Source organism: Pelecanus crispus, chromosome 4, assembly GCF_030463565.1.
Source record: "Pelecanus crispus isolate bPelCri1 chromosome 4, bPelCri1.pri, whole genome shotgun sequence".
NCBI lineage: Eukaryota > Metazoa > Chordata > Aves > Pelecaniformes > Pelecanidae > Pelecanus > Pelecanus crispus.
The window spans coordinates 51,679,921-51,695,323 of NC_134646.1; the positions used below are offsets into that span (position 1 = coordinate 51,679,921).

Consider the following 15,403-nt stretch of genomic DNA (forward strand, 5'->3'; position numbering starts at 1 on the left):
ATTTGATATATAGGTAAACAACAAACATAGGAAAGCATTTTAAGCAAGGCAAACATGAAACAGAAAGCCAATGACCTGTTTTCTAAAACTAATTTTTTTCCCCTGAAGCTTTTAATATTCACATTAAGCCACACACATTCTTTCTTTGCAGCTCTATGGTTTCTAATACTTTTCAATAATTTGGAAGATTAAGCTATATCTCACATCATTCCAGGACCACTTAAATGATTATTCTGACATTATTCAAAAAGATTTACCTGTAATGTAGTAAGAGACTTGTCTATTGGCTGCTTCTGTATCAGCATCAGTTGTACTCAAGATGGCAATTACCCCACCAGGAGGGTCATCCTCACTGACTGTTCCTTTATAGATCTCTGCAGTAAAGCGTGGAGGATTGTCATTCACATCTGTAACAGTAACTTCAACCACAGCCATAGAAGACAGTTGAATTCTTTCACCCCGGTCAGATGCAACCACTGTGATTTTGTATTTGTCTCGTTTCTCATGATCAAGTTCTTTGAGAGTGGTAATCCAGCCAGTTTCCATGTTTATGGCAAAAGACTCTATAATGTCTAGTTCTTGAGAAGGATCCAAGCTGTAAGTAACCAGCCCATTGAGTCCTGAGTCTAAGTCAGTTCCTTTAACCTGGATAACTCTTGTTCCAGCTGGCATGTTTTCTACGATGAATGCTTCATATGGATTGGACTCTAAAACTGGTTTGTTATCATTTGCATCTTTTACCTGAATGCTCACCTCTACTGAGGAAACAACATTATAATCTTCATTTGCATACTGTGCTTGAACTGAGAACTGGTACCATTTAGTTGTTTCATGATCAAGATTCTTCTCAAGTTTCAACTCTCCAGTCTGTCGGTCAATCACAAAAAAATCATCTCTATTGCTTTCAGGAGTGTTCCCTTTAATCAGACTATATACTAAAGTCTGATTATGCTCTGCTTTGATAACATCTATCTCAGTCCCAATTGGAATGTCCTCAGAAACCGTGTAAGAATAAAACGGCTCTGAAAATTTTGGAAGAGGCACTTCTGGTGGGAGTATTCTAGCATAGACAGGAACGACTGACTCTTTTTGGGGGGATCCACCATCAACTGCTCTAACAAAGAAGGTCAGAAACTCATTTTCTAAACCAATTAAGCTTTCTTTTGTAGTAATTATACCAGACAATGAATCAATTTCTAAATTCTCTTTAACATTTTCAGACTCTGCTTCAATAGCATATGTGATGTCTGCATTTGTACCCTCATCAGCATCGGATGCCCAGACTTTAATGACAGAAGTACCCCGTGGAACATCAGATCCAATATTTACTTCATACTCTGTTGCTCGGAATTGAGGAGCGTTATCATTGTCATCTGTAAGTATTACATTAACAGTACAGAAAGCAACTTTTCCTCCTGAATCTTTGGCCATTAAACTAATGGCAATTACTTTTTCCGCTTGTGTTTCACGGTCAAGCTTTTCAGAGGTAAATATCTGCCCTCTCTCATTTGTGTAAAATCTGTCTTTGGCAAAGTCATTCACAATGTGGTAAGTGACGTGGCCATAAGTACCAGAATCTTCATCTGTTGCTTTAACTTCAGTCACCAACGTATGCAATGGAGCATTTTCAGCTAGTTCAACCTCATATTCACTCTGGCTGAAAACAGGACTGTGCATATTGGCACTGGTTACAGTTATATAAACTTGAGCTGAGCTTCTGAAGACCCCATCAGAAACAGACACATTAAGATTATAATGTGACTTTAATGTCTGTCTGCGTAGGTTTGAGATGGTGATAATGCCAGTTTTGCTATCAATTACAAAATTCTTTTGGTCATTGCCTGTCAGAATGGAGTATTCCAGCTTGTCAACATCTGAGCTATCTGCATCTGAGGCTTGCACGCATGTCACAAAATGCCCTCGGGGAGCCAGTTCACTAATTTTAGCTTCATAAAGCAATTGGTTAAAAAGAGGGGGGTTATCATTGAGATCAGTTACATCAACAGTTACAATGGTATCACTGCTCAAGGGCAGCATACCACCATCTATGGCCCTTATTAGTAACCTGTGTTGTTTAATTTGTTCATAGTCCAAAGTTCTTGCTGTAAGAATGAGTCCAGTGCTGCTATCTATGTGGAAGTAGTCATGACTTTCGCTATTATCCTCAATCAAGTGATAGGAAATCCCCCTGTTTGTTCCAGAATCGGCATCTGTAGCGCTCACTTGTACAACAGATGTTCCAATGACAGATGCCTCAGAAAGGGTGGCAGTGTAAGACTGCTCTGTAAACACAGGAGGATTATCATTGATGTCTTCCACTATTATGTCTACAAACACATCAGCATGTGCCCCAGTTAGGGAGTCTGTTGCTCGAATACTCAGTTTGTAGGCTGGATGAGACTCAAAGTCAAGAGGGGCAACCACATTTATAACGCCAGTGTTGAAGTTGATAGTGAACTGATGGAAAGGATCTCCATCTGTGATGCTGTAAAACACCTTAAGTCCTTCTGGGCTGTTTGCTTGTACATGTACCACAGGACTATGGAGCTGAATGTTTTCTGGTATCTCTGCGCTGTAGAAAGGCTTTTCGAAAACTGGCATAGCTTTACTCATAACTGTAATTGGGACTGTAACTTCAGCAGAAAAAGCAGGGTCTCCTCCATCTTTTGCCACTACTGTGACCAGATACTCCTTATTTAGTGTGTCTGGTTCAAACTTCTTCTTCAGTGAGATTTCACCAGTGGGATCAATTTGGAAATGTTCATGATGTTCTTTGAGATAGTAATGCACCTCTCCATTTCTGCCTGTATCTTTATCTACTGCAGTGACACGTCGAATAACATGGCCTACTTCAGAGTCTACTTTAATGACAGCATAATATGGAAGATTGACAAAAAATGGAGCATTATCATTCACATCTTCCACTGTGACTTTAACTACAACGTGTGCAACAACTGATGGTTTATATTCCTCTGTCACTTCTATGACCACATCAAAAGATTCTTGCTGTTCACGATCAAATGGTATTCCTGTTGTTGAAAGGACTCCTGAAGTTGGGCTTACTTTAAATCTGCTGTCTGGATTTAGAATATGGTAAAACAAAGGCTCATTTATTTGATTCCCTATAGCAGTAACAACAGCTATTGTTTTTGCCTCTGTGGAATTCTCCTGTACTGTTGCAGAGTAAGAACTCTGTGTGAACTTCAGCTGGCTTGCTTTGCTTTCTTTCACATTAATTTTTACAGATGCAGTGCTTGCAAATCTGCCATCAGATGCTCTCACTGTTAATTCGTATCTGCTTCTTAACTGAGTTGTATTTTGTACCGTTATATCTCCAGTCTCGGGGTTTATTGAAAATTTTTCTCCAATGTTGCCTTCAATAATGGAATAAATTAATTGCGAAAAAATGCCTGAATCAGCATCAGTGGCATTTACGCTGATGACTTTCACGCCTTTATAGGTTGGAACCAAAATGGATGTCTCATACAACTCTCTTGAAAACACAGGAGGGCAATCATTGATGTCAATTACATAAATAGTAACATTAGCCGCATATTCTGCATATAAACGTGGTATCCCCATATCATGTACTTGCACTGAAAAGTGGAAAATATTTGTCTCCTCATAGTCCAGACTCATTACTGTCCGAATGGCACCAGTGCTAGAATCAATGGCAAAATATTTGCGGACAGATGGTTCAACAATTTGATAAACAAGCAAAGCATTAGATTCCTTATCAGCATCTGTAGCTCGAATTACTAATGGGATATTCTTGTCAGTCAGAACCACACTGTTAATTGAAGCCGATTCACTGATGAGTCCTGTATACTCAGCCTGCATAAAAATTGGTGTATTGTCATTCTCATCCCGAAGATGTACCAAAACTGTTGCATTAGTGGACAAGCCAGCCATGTTTGTTCCTTGCACAGTTAGAGTGTAAACAGGCAAAGTTTCAAAGTCAAGTATCTTCTGAGAAACAATGACACCCGAGTTCGGGTTGATAGCAAAGGCATCACCTATATTACCATCTTTTATTTCATAAACTACAGAAGACTGACTGTATGCTGTAACCATTCCAACAAAACTGCCAATGCTGGCACTTTCACTGATTTCTGTAGAATATTCTTTGGCTGTGAATTTTGGTGAGGCATTATCAGAAACCGTAACAAATATATGCACAGAGGTCACTTCACTCATTGGAGGATCTCCTTTGTCTGTAGCTTTTACCATCAGGTTGTATTCTTCCTGGTTACTACGATCTAATTCCTTTGCAATTTTAATTATACCCAAAACGGGATCTATAAAGAAGGAATTTCCAATATTCCCTGTGAAGAAAAAGAAAAGTAATTAAGAAAGAGGTATACAGAACTTAAAGGATGATTGCTTTTTTAGCTATATACTAAAAGAGATCATATAGCGAGAACACATATAGCGAGAATATTAAATTTTCTTAGTTTTGTTTAACAAACATTTGTTAGCCTCTCTGGAAAGTTTTCTGTAATCAAGAGTTAGCACTAGTTCTAAGTTTACTTGTGGAAACATTGCATAAAACATAGTTAGCAAAGCCATCCAAGCCTTGAAAATAAATGCAAAAAAATTGTTTGATTTTCCATTAACAAAAACCTTAAAAAGATAACAAGCATTTTGCAAGTTTCAACATTATAAATTATGTATTTTCTTCAAATTATCTTTTGTCATGGAGTTCATGTTTAAGCCAACTTAAAAATCTACTGAAGCTGAAAGAAAATTATATTCAGAAGTTAATATTAGTGGAATACAAGTTACATTTTATGATCTAAAATAACTAGACTGCTTTGAAAAAAAGAAGTGTTTTAATGAATTTACACTTGTGAATCTTAATTGCTTATGCAAGTATTGTTTAAATCACTGCTTCAAAATTAATCTTTCTGAATTGGACCAACAGTTATCTCTCTCCTAGTTTCCTATTAATGCATAGGCAAGTTATTCCCTGTGATAGTATCAGAAAAAAAATACTACCTGCTGAGGATTACCAGCTACCATTTGATAAACACTTGTTTTCTTTATATTTTTCAAATATATAGCTGAACTACACTGCATACAATATTCAGCTCATGTACTAAATATGGTAAGATTTAACATTTTACTTCCTTAAAAAATTACATTACTAAAGCCATGTTCTCAGCATGGAAAAAATTCATTAAGAACTTCTGAGTTATGCACACAAGTAGGCAAGAGGGGTTTTTTGTGGTTTTTTTGTTTGGTTTTTTTTTTTTTCAGTGGAGGCTCTAAACACAGTGGCATTCTTAGAATATCCCATTACAAATCTAAGCAGCCATTACAAACATTTAAGGAATGTTTCTTCCATATGCTTAGAACATCAATTATAATGCTTTAACCTCCCAGTAGATCACAGTCCTGTAAAACAAGCCTAAGAAAGTCTTACATTTACTCCTACAAAAAGCTAGAAGAAAGGAAGAGAACAGGGTGTAACTTCATTCTAGACAGAGTGCACCCACATTTTCTTGTGATGCTTTGGCATTCATAAAACAAGCACTACTGAAATGGGAAAGGCAAGAGAAAAGTTTCATGGACATTAGTGTCCTGCTTAGTAAAAAGGTCATATTTCAACAAATAACAGAAAACAAACATATATTTTAAGCAACTTATGAGACACTTAAAAACATTCTTCTTCTTCAGAGTATCAGAATCACATCTTCGTTGTCATACAGTGTTAAAGTATGTTTTCATATCAAAACAACACTTTGGGGGAATTAAAGGAAAATATTTACAGTAAACAATTCCTATGCTTTGCAAAGCAACTTATGTCAAATAAAAAAAAGCATCTGCACATACCACCTCGCATGCAACAGTAACTGAGTAACTTTTTACCTACTGTTCTCTTTAATATACAGTTTCTTCTGCTTGTTACCAGGATTTTTATTTTAAGTTACTTTCTACCTTGAAAGCAGTACTGCACACAGGTAATGAAATTTAAATAACTTTTTTTTTCCCAGTCATAATGCCTAAATAGTTCAGGACCTTGGTAATGGCAGGCTTGTATCTAGATTTAATGGATTGAACCAAAACTCATTTCCATCTGGGAAGTAACCTCAGTCAATGTCATCCTGTTTTCTTATTATTCAAAACTGCCATCATTTGAATTGCATTGTTATAGGCAAGTTGAGAAAGATACTCTGACATTAAAAATAAGCAGCAGCACCTAATGCTCTTCTCTGGCCGGCAATCTGAAAGGAGCCTTAATGCCAAATTGACCAGCTATTAAAGAATTTTTTACATATTTTATTGAGCTAGAATAGCAGGTCCACTATCTAAAATCAGCCAGATGGAACCATACAAAGCAACCACTTCCTTGCTACATCTATCAGAAAGTTTAACTTAAAAACTGGGACTATTTACTGCTTAAATATATAGATATTTATGTTATTTTTTAGCTCCTTTCTTTCACATTGTGTTAATCACAAAAGCACTTGTCTCAGGCTCTTACTCTTTTCAACAAATCCTTGCTTTGCCTATGCCACAAAATATCACTTACACTATCAAAAAAGAATGCTTTTTTTAGATCTGAATTTAATGCTTCTGTAATTTCTAAAGAATACACCCCTCAAGGGTTTAAAGGTAGCTTTTTCTTCTACTACTGCTAAAATATTCTAAATGTATCTAAAGGATAATATAAATAGCTAAAGGAGGGAGATGAATATTTGTCATTGTAGTTTTAAATGCTCTGAGGCTACATCTCAAATACATCTCGCAGAATACGACACATACACCTGTACTGCCCTCTTTTTTATAGCTATTTTTTACATGTCTACAGTTGAAACAAAGTATCAGCAAGCACTGTTTCAAAATAAACTGAAGATGTAAGAAAGTCAATCTACCTGATTCAATAGAGTACACAATTTCTGCATTTTTTCCTTTGTCCTTATCTAATGCTGTAACCTGGAGTACTGCTGATCCAACAGCTGCTGACTCGTACACCCGTCCTTCATAGGAAGAGCTGGTGAACCATGGAGCATGATCATTTGTGTCACTAACATTGATGATGATTCTAGCATAGTTGCGCTTTACAGGAACATCTTGATCTCGAACCTGAAACAGTTAGCACATTACTAGTAATTAGCACTGTTATTTCAGTAGTTCATCAAATATTAGTAATGATTCAAGGTTCAATCTGTACAGTCACAGAGTCAAAAAGACTGCATACAAATTAAACATACAAATAAATGTTTGAATTAAGGGGACAAATTAAAAAGACATTAAAAAAAGATTGGTTTATTATTGACTACAAAAGAAATTTTGTGTTTATTTACCATTACTGTGAGAATATGCTGGTTCATGGTCTCATGATCCAATTTTTCTGAAGTATAAAGAGAGCCAGTTCCAGGGTCCAGACGAAATTTTTTAAGACTAATGGGATCAGTGCTGCCCTGCATAGTATAAATCAGTTTATTCTTCTCATCTCTGTCTGTGGCACTGACTTGCAGAATTTCTGTCTCTGGTATGGTATCTTCAGGTATAACCACCTCATATTTTGAAGCAGAAAACTGAGGCCTGTGATTGTTTGTGTCTATAACTTTGATGTATACCTGAAATGATACAATGGAAAGGGGAAAGCATTGATGATATTTGGGAAACAGAGATGAAAAGAGGATATTTCATTAAAAATCAGACCATTAAAAATCAGACCATAACACTGAAATAATTCCACTGCAAGAAAATTTTTTGGGGGGGGAAGGGGAGAAATCTAAGAGGTGTAGGGAAGAAGAATCTCACTAACCCCAAATCTGCCTCACCTTCCCCAAAGTCAAACCAGAATCTATATGATCAAAAATGCCTTTGGTAAGATACCTTAAAAGGAATTATTTTTGTCTAAAGCAAGATAAAAAAGAACTCCTTGGTAATCTTGGAATTAAAAAAAAATAAATAATTCAATTTAGATCCCAGGGTGAGTAAAAATCCTTTTTATTTGTGCAAATTTGGAATTTTAAGCAATGTTTTCCAAGGCAGCAGATGCACTGTACTCCTCACATGGAAACAATCCCCTTTCAGCTCCTTACATTTCCAAGCCTAGGCAAGAATGGAAAAGTGGTGGAATTCCCACAAAAGTATATTATTTCAAAGAACCACAATTATTCTTCTTCAGCAATGTAGCACAATCTCAGCATAGGTCACCATCACAATTTCTCTGAAGTTACAGCTATATTAACTTCGATGCTTTAAACTGCATTTTCCCACCGAAGTTCAGCTGGGTTCACCTATGTGCTATGCAGGCAACGCTCTCTCTGTCTGAATAATAATTGGAACCACACAAGATCCCTGCACACCTACTTGCCTTTCACAGCACCGAACTCTCGTATAAAAAGGGTAAGACACTCAGTCACCATCCTGTTCCTTCAACAGTGGTAACATCAGATGAGTAACAGTAATGCAGAAGACTTGGCAGGTGGACAGCAAAGCTTCAAGAACACATGGCTAAATTCAAGCTCTTTATGTGCTGCACATACAGCCATGCTTTTAGCCACCCAAAAGGTTAGCTGCTTTGTATAAATTAGTTAAGTGCCATCAACAGGTGTTTAAAATAAGTACTTGTGATATTGTAAGTAGGTTAAATTGCTCTTTGAAGACACTTACTGCTTTCCATTGATACCTGGTGGAGTCTAGAGATGTAATTTAGACAAGATACCAAACTGCATGCAGTAGAAACTAGATGAAACAAATTCTGATGGTGGTAAATAATGAGGAAATGCCATACATCTCACTACAGGAAGAGAAAACTTCCTCAACTTCAACCTTGCAAAACTAGCATCTTCTGTTAAAACTTGTACCAAGGAAAAGCTTTTAAGTGTATCAACAGGAGTCATACTAATTCCTAACATATTTATTTCACATGCAGGTATATTATCCCAGGTTGCAACTAACACCTAAGCTCCAATACAATGAGTTCTTCCTAATGGCAAATTTTAATACAGGCTGAAAACATGTAAATAACTTTTAGATGGACATAGGCAGTCCTTGGATATACTCTACAAATGCTACCAAGAGTTTAGGAGACTGTTAGAAGGATTTTATTCTAAGTAACAACAGAAAGACTTTTCCATCTAAGTAATGAAGTCCTGCACCAACCCTGGAAGCACCACAGGGCAGACTGATTAATGGAAGTGAGAATCTGGGAACACAAAGAACCGGGTGTGGAACTCTTGGGATAACTTTGTATTATAACATAGGAAAGTCCTCCCAAAAACTGGGATATTGCCCACTCTGGTAGCTGAAATAACTGTCACCAGAAAGACTATTTTCACTGAGAATTTCTCTTGGACAATAAAAAAGAAGAGACAAGCATATAAAAGTGAATATAGGAACAGAGTCGAAGATGGCAAGTGTGGAATCTCAAGTCAGAAGCCAGATATTGAATAAAAAGCCAGGTAAGGAATAAAAAGGGTTTTAAGTTTATTCGAAACCATCAAACAACCTGTGGGTAAGCAAGATCTCCAGGAAATATAAAGAGCAATTAAGGAGGAGGCAAGGCCATCCCAGATTACAATTTTGCCTTGGTCTTATTCACCAAGAACAATAGGGAGTGTGACCCTGCACAAAACAAAATAAAAATGAGACACTGGCAAAGCAGTGGTGCTGCAATAAGCTGCTTAACAGAAACAAATCACCAACATAAGACAGGAGCCACCCCAGGTCCTGCTGAACTGCATGGGAAAAAATAAAACCCAAGAAAAATTAGATGGCAATCCTCCTAATGTAACATACGCTGTTAATAATACTGAGCTCCACCTCCGGACAGTCAGGGCAGGGAGGGGGGCATGTGCTTGTACGTGTGCACACACTAGTGTCCAAGCCACACACACACAAACCTCTAACTTTTTCAGTAGATGCAGTCCTAGGCATTGCAGGTCAGTGAGCCATAATCCAAAATATAGTACATTTAGGGAAATATTCATAAACCTAGGTAGCTTTTAGTGTTTGAAACAGTTTGTTAGGATAAATACAAACTATCATGGCACAGGAAAATGCTCTCTCCCACAATTTATTAGATTTCTCAGAAAATGGAAGAAACAGAAAATAAAATAATCATTTGGCACATGGATAAGATCCCTTGCACGATGTTGCTACGGAAACTAAGGAGTTTGTTTTCGTCATGAATTAGAAACTGATTAAAGAAAGGAAACAAAGAGTTGGAATAAATACTTATTTTTGGTGGGGAGAGAAATTTATGGTAGGTGACCTAGGATACATATTAGGTCAAGTTTTTAAATAGATTCACTAACAAAGTCAACTGAAAAACAATGAGCAAGAATGAAAAGAATATGACCTTAAATATGTGACTTTTTAGATTGTCATGATTAGAGAGGATGCAATAAAGCAACACAAGCACAGTTGTTGGTTTCTTTTTAAATTCTGTATAAATAAAACACATTTTAATGCACCTTGGAAGAAGAAATACAGAAAGGTCTAATACATTTACTTAAATAGCATTTCAGTAAAAACATCTGCTCACTGAACACTGGTGCTCAGGAAAATGAAAAATGAAACCAAATGAAGATGGCCAACAAATTAAAAAAAAAAAATGCAGAAAACCCCAACCCTCAATACTAATCAAACTATACAAATATCTTTGGTATAAATAAAAGGTTAAAAGACCATATACAATTACAACACTTAATTAATGGATACTATGCTATCAAAATGAACACGTCAACAATTTTTTTATTCAATTCCCACCCCCAACAGATTATTAAGTTTAGACTCAGAAAAGTAGTAAGTGAAAAGATAAAGTGTCAAATTTGATGAATTTAAATCAAAATTGCTGTTTAAGTTCATGCCTATTTCCCCCTCAAATGAGGAAATACAGAAACTTATGTCAAAATTGGAGGTGAGAGGGAATGCAACTCCAGAGCAACTGCATTAGATGAATCTTTGGAGGGGAAGACATTGCCACCAGTGCTGCTGGTACTACACAAAATGAATACAGGAAAACAGCATTTCTAGAATGGAGCACCACAAAAAACTGTGCAAGGTACTTAGTTAAATGCCAAGAATGTAGTGACTGTGAAACCAACATTGGTACCTGCAAGACTAACCACATAGCCAATGAACCAGCTTAACTGAGAAGAGATCTGTTGATCATAGCACCAGAAGGACTTGGCACCAACTTCCTCTGGTATTAGCTAGTGAAGCAGTTAAAATGACCTGACCACTAAACACAGGAGGAGACATCCTCCAAAAAGGTACTGTTGGGCCAAGCAGATAAGGAGATACCTCATCAAAATGCACAGCACTATTAAATATGAATTATTAACAAAATATTAGTAAGGAATAAACATGACTCAGTCACTACCAGTTGCTTGCTCAGGTACTCCATTACTTGTCAAATTACTTACTCAGGCATGCAATTTTAATCCATACTGGTAAACACAACTACAAATACACTATTTGATCTATTAGTGGAGTTATTTTAAATGTACCTAAAATCCAAAGTTTATCTTTGACTTAAGTGGAAGGTGTTTTATCTACATACTTTAGGATTCATTTCTCACTCACTGATGTTCTTACTTTTTGTCCCTCTGCAGATTCTGGCGGACAAGCGTAACGTGAATCGATGGGCAGCTCTTTTGTAACTTGGCTAACTGCATGCTGGGCTGCTTTAATAAGGGGAGCAGCAGGCAGGGGGAAAGGAATAATTCCTCTCTATTTGACAGTCACTGGTGGCACTGCAGATCCAGTACACTTTTGGGCCCTGCAGTGCAAGAGAGGTCTTGACAAACTGAAATGAACCCAGTGAAGGGCCGCTAAAATCAATGGGGATCTAAAAGGTCTTCATCCACTGTGTAAAGGGAGGGCTGCAGGAAAGAGAGCCAGACTCTTCTCAGAGGTGCACAGTGAAATGGTTGGACTCAATGATCTTAAAGGTCTTTTCCAACCTAAATGATTCTACGATTCTATGAAAGGACAAGAGGTGACACTCACAAGCTCCAATAAGAGAAACTATAATTAGATATAAGAAAAAATTATTTTCAAGGACGGTGGTTAAACACTAACATAAAAGGATGTCCAAGGAAGAGGTGGCACCCCTGTCAGCCCAGGCACTTAGAACCTGACAAGTCCCTGAACAACTCGATCCAACTTTACAGTTTGCTCTGCCTTAAGCAGCAGTTTTAGCTAGATGAACTCCAGGGGCTCCTTCCAATCTAAACTATTAAAGAAATGTACTAAGGAAACCCTACTTTCAAGACAGGGATTCTTAATGATGATAAGTGACAGGTGCTAGATGTGCAATTTCCTTTTAAATGTAAGAGGACCAAATTTTCACGTAAACTGTTAAGGCCTTCAAATTAAATGAAAGGCACCTGAAATAACAATTGTGAGTGCAATTTTAAAGACCCACAGAGAAAAATATGGGTTTGTGTACCTGAGAACAAAATACATGAAGAGCTTGTGTTATTCTAAAGTAACATGTATCATACAATAAAAACAGCAACATAAATTCTCAATTAAATTATAAGATTAAATTCAAATGAAATATACTAGTATTACCTCTTAAGAAAGAAGTTGCCTATTAAAGAGGCGCACTACAGACAAGTTTTATGTTAACAGACCATAATGTGATCTCTGAAATGAAATGGTCTGGAACTAAAGAAACTTGACTGATTTTGCAAGGCTATGCAAGGGCTGTGTTGTACAATTGCTCTCTATTCACAGATCTCAGTCAAAGTGATGCAACCTGGTTATACAGACAGAGAACAAAGCAGCCCAAGATTATTTAGGGGAAGGACTTGAAATCTATTAATTATTTAACAGGTGAAACCTAGATTTGCATCGGAATGCATTGATTATTACTGCGTTATAGAGACGATATGTGCCACTGACAAAAAATACTCAGTGCGTAGTGTTTCAACACAACGTTCCTTTAGATTGTTTTAATCTAGTTTTTCAGTTGCAGATTCTACGAGGAGTTTAAAATCTCATCCTCTCTTCATTCATAATTACATTATAGTTACAGTGACATGTTTACAATCATTTTCATAAACAAGAAGTTATATTATCCAGAGATAATGTAACTGCATTCCAGTTCTAAAATTTCTCTGTGGAGCAGTGTGGTGATCACAAGCAAAAATGCACATTTAATCAATGAAGAACATTCTATCCTTCATTCCCAAATCAACCCCAAAGCATAATATCCATATAAATTTTGCATAAAGCAAGATTAATATTCTGCAATAGCACAGCAATAGGTAAAATGTTGCAATTAGCTTTAAACCATCTTAGGGATTACTTCCAGTGAGAAAAATTGACAGATATAGCAATGACTGGAAGCAGCTATAGCTAGGAACAGGTTTTTTTTTTTAATTTTCTTTGTTTCCCCCACAAAAGCAGCCCAATAGTTCATATATTGCTACTTACATCCTGTGAATAACCTTTTCTATTTAAGGCCAAAACATTACAATCCAAAAACGTTAGTACTTTGATTTGGTTTTTGAATGATATTCCTTCCTAGTGTGACACTAGTAATCTCTAACATCATCTGTCAAATGCCACTACTGTAGGCCTGGAATTTGTTTGTCCTTGTTTTGCATCATGCATTTGGCATTTAGATGCATGCAAAATTCTAATAGCCTCCACGCCTACTGCTGCTGTATTTTTCAAAAAAGCTATTTAACTCAAGTCCTGAAAGAGTCAAATGCTCTACAGATGTTAATGACCTGAGGCCAGCAAATGCCTTCTAGTTTAAAGTCAGATTCAATACACTGCTTTTACACAGCAAGATTTTCATTTCTTGTCCCACTCCCCAGTGTCTTGAATATGTCATTTCCTTTTTCAAATTAAATGTACAATTACTTAACCTGCTGGTAATCAAGGTCTGTTAAATTGTTTACTGTATTTCCAATGTTTACAGCAATTACTTTGTAAGCTAAAAGCTGTGTATGGCATATTGTTGTTCCTAATGCATGCACTCAGTATTCAGAATTTTTTTTGCCTGTCATTCCATTTTAACTGTTTATCAGCTCTTAGAAGAGTCAAACACAACGTCAACATTCAAACTTTAATGTTCATTATTTCAGTAGTGAGTAATGGAATTTACACACTAGCAGCCATAAATCACACCTTCAACTTTGATTTGATAGCAACATTTTTAATTCCCCTGAAGTTAAGCCTCATCTGAAATGCATCTTCTTAACAATAGCCCTGAGGGCTATCTTAGCAGATCAGTCCATTTGGGTGGGCCAGAAATTACAGGGGAGATAAGAGAACCAGTTAAAATCAGGAGTCTGTTCATGCACCAACAGTTGCAGAGTTTGAACTAATCCATGCTCCTCAATCTATAACACCACAGCAACATGAGACTCAATCAGCAACAGCATAACTTGTGCTTATCCCACAAGCAGGGGAAAAAGGAAGACAATGCAAAGGAAGTCTTTGTGCTCGCTTGTAACAGAAACCACAACCTCTGCTCCTGCCAACTCTAGCTGAGAGAGGAAAGGAAAGACACAAAAGAAAATCATACAAAATGCGATCACAGAAATAAGAGATCATAAATTTGAGACTATTACTCCAATTCCTCTGCAGAAGACTGCTGGGGTAGATGTTTATAATGTTCACTCATCTTTACAAAATGCTAAAATAACAAATTAATTTAAAGAAATTGGACAAAAGCTACACTGTGCACCTCCGAGAAGAACTAAATGAATCACGTAACCCAGAGGAAGAGAAGGGGTGAGGGTTAAAGTATTTTTGTGACCTTCCAGTTCTTGGTTGTTCCAGATGACAAAGCAGATTATGCTTCAACTGTGACAGCTCGGGACGCCTGCATAAGTTCAGCTATATAAGCAACAGCACTGGATAGAATACATGCAGTCATCAAGACCACAAATTCAATCCCCAGGCTACCCCAACACACTCTGCATGGTGGCATTTTTGACTGCATTCTTGGGAGGGGGGGGACGTCTATGTGGAAAGCTTCTTGCTGTCTTTCTGACTTTCCTGGCAAAAGAAATTCTCTTTTAGTTGGATTTGGGCTTCTTCTCCATGTCCCTCGCCACCCCCCTCCCCCGGCCAGCCAACTAATTCATGCCTTCTATCCAGCATTCCGTAATTGGTAGAAATAAATCTGCTCAGTATTTCCACTACAACTAGGCAATATACTCACAGCAGGATTCTGCAAACCTTTTATGGTGGTTACCAGCACCAGCAGCAATGGCACCACAGCTATGATAGCAGCAAGTTCTGACTGGGGGACATCTTGTCGTGTTTGGAGATTCATGGTCTAGAATATCACTCACAACTGTCAGCATTAAAGGACAAGGCAGCTCTCAACGGAAACTGCTAACCTTGCAATCTTCTACTATTGAATTTAGTCTATTTGACCTATCAAGCCTCCAGACATGCAGTTAGCTCA

General features: G+C 37.1%; 1 protein-coding gene across 2 annotated transcripts in view; it reads right to left on the reverse strand.

Annotated features, from left to right (window-relative positions):
- Window positions 1-15,403, reverse strand: part of FAT1 (FAT atypical cadherin 1) — a 103,704-nt gene that overhangs the window by 26,891 nt on the left and 61,410 nt on the right. For both annotated transcript variants that reach the window (XM_075709390.1, XM_075709389.1), the window contains exons 7-9: window positions 7,311-7,586; window positions 6,879-7,089; window positions 258-4,325 (exon numbers count right to left, since the gene is read on the reverse strand). In XM_075709390.1, coding sequence (XP_075565505.1) covers window positions 258-4,325; window positions 6,879-7,089; window positions 7,311-7,586 — 4,555 coding nt within the window. The remainder of the gene's footprint in view (window positions 1-257; window positions 4,326-6,878; window positions 7,090-7,310; window positions 7,587-15,403) is intronic.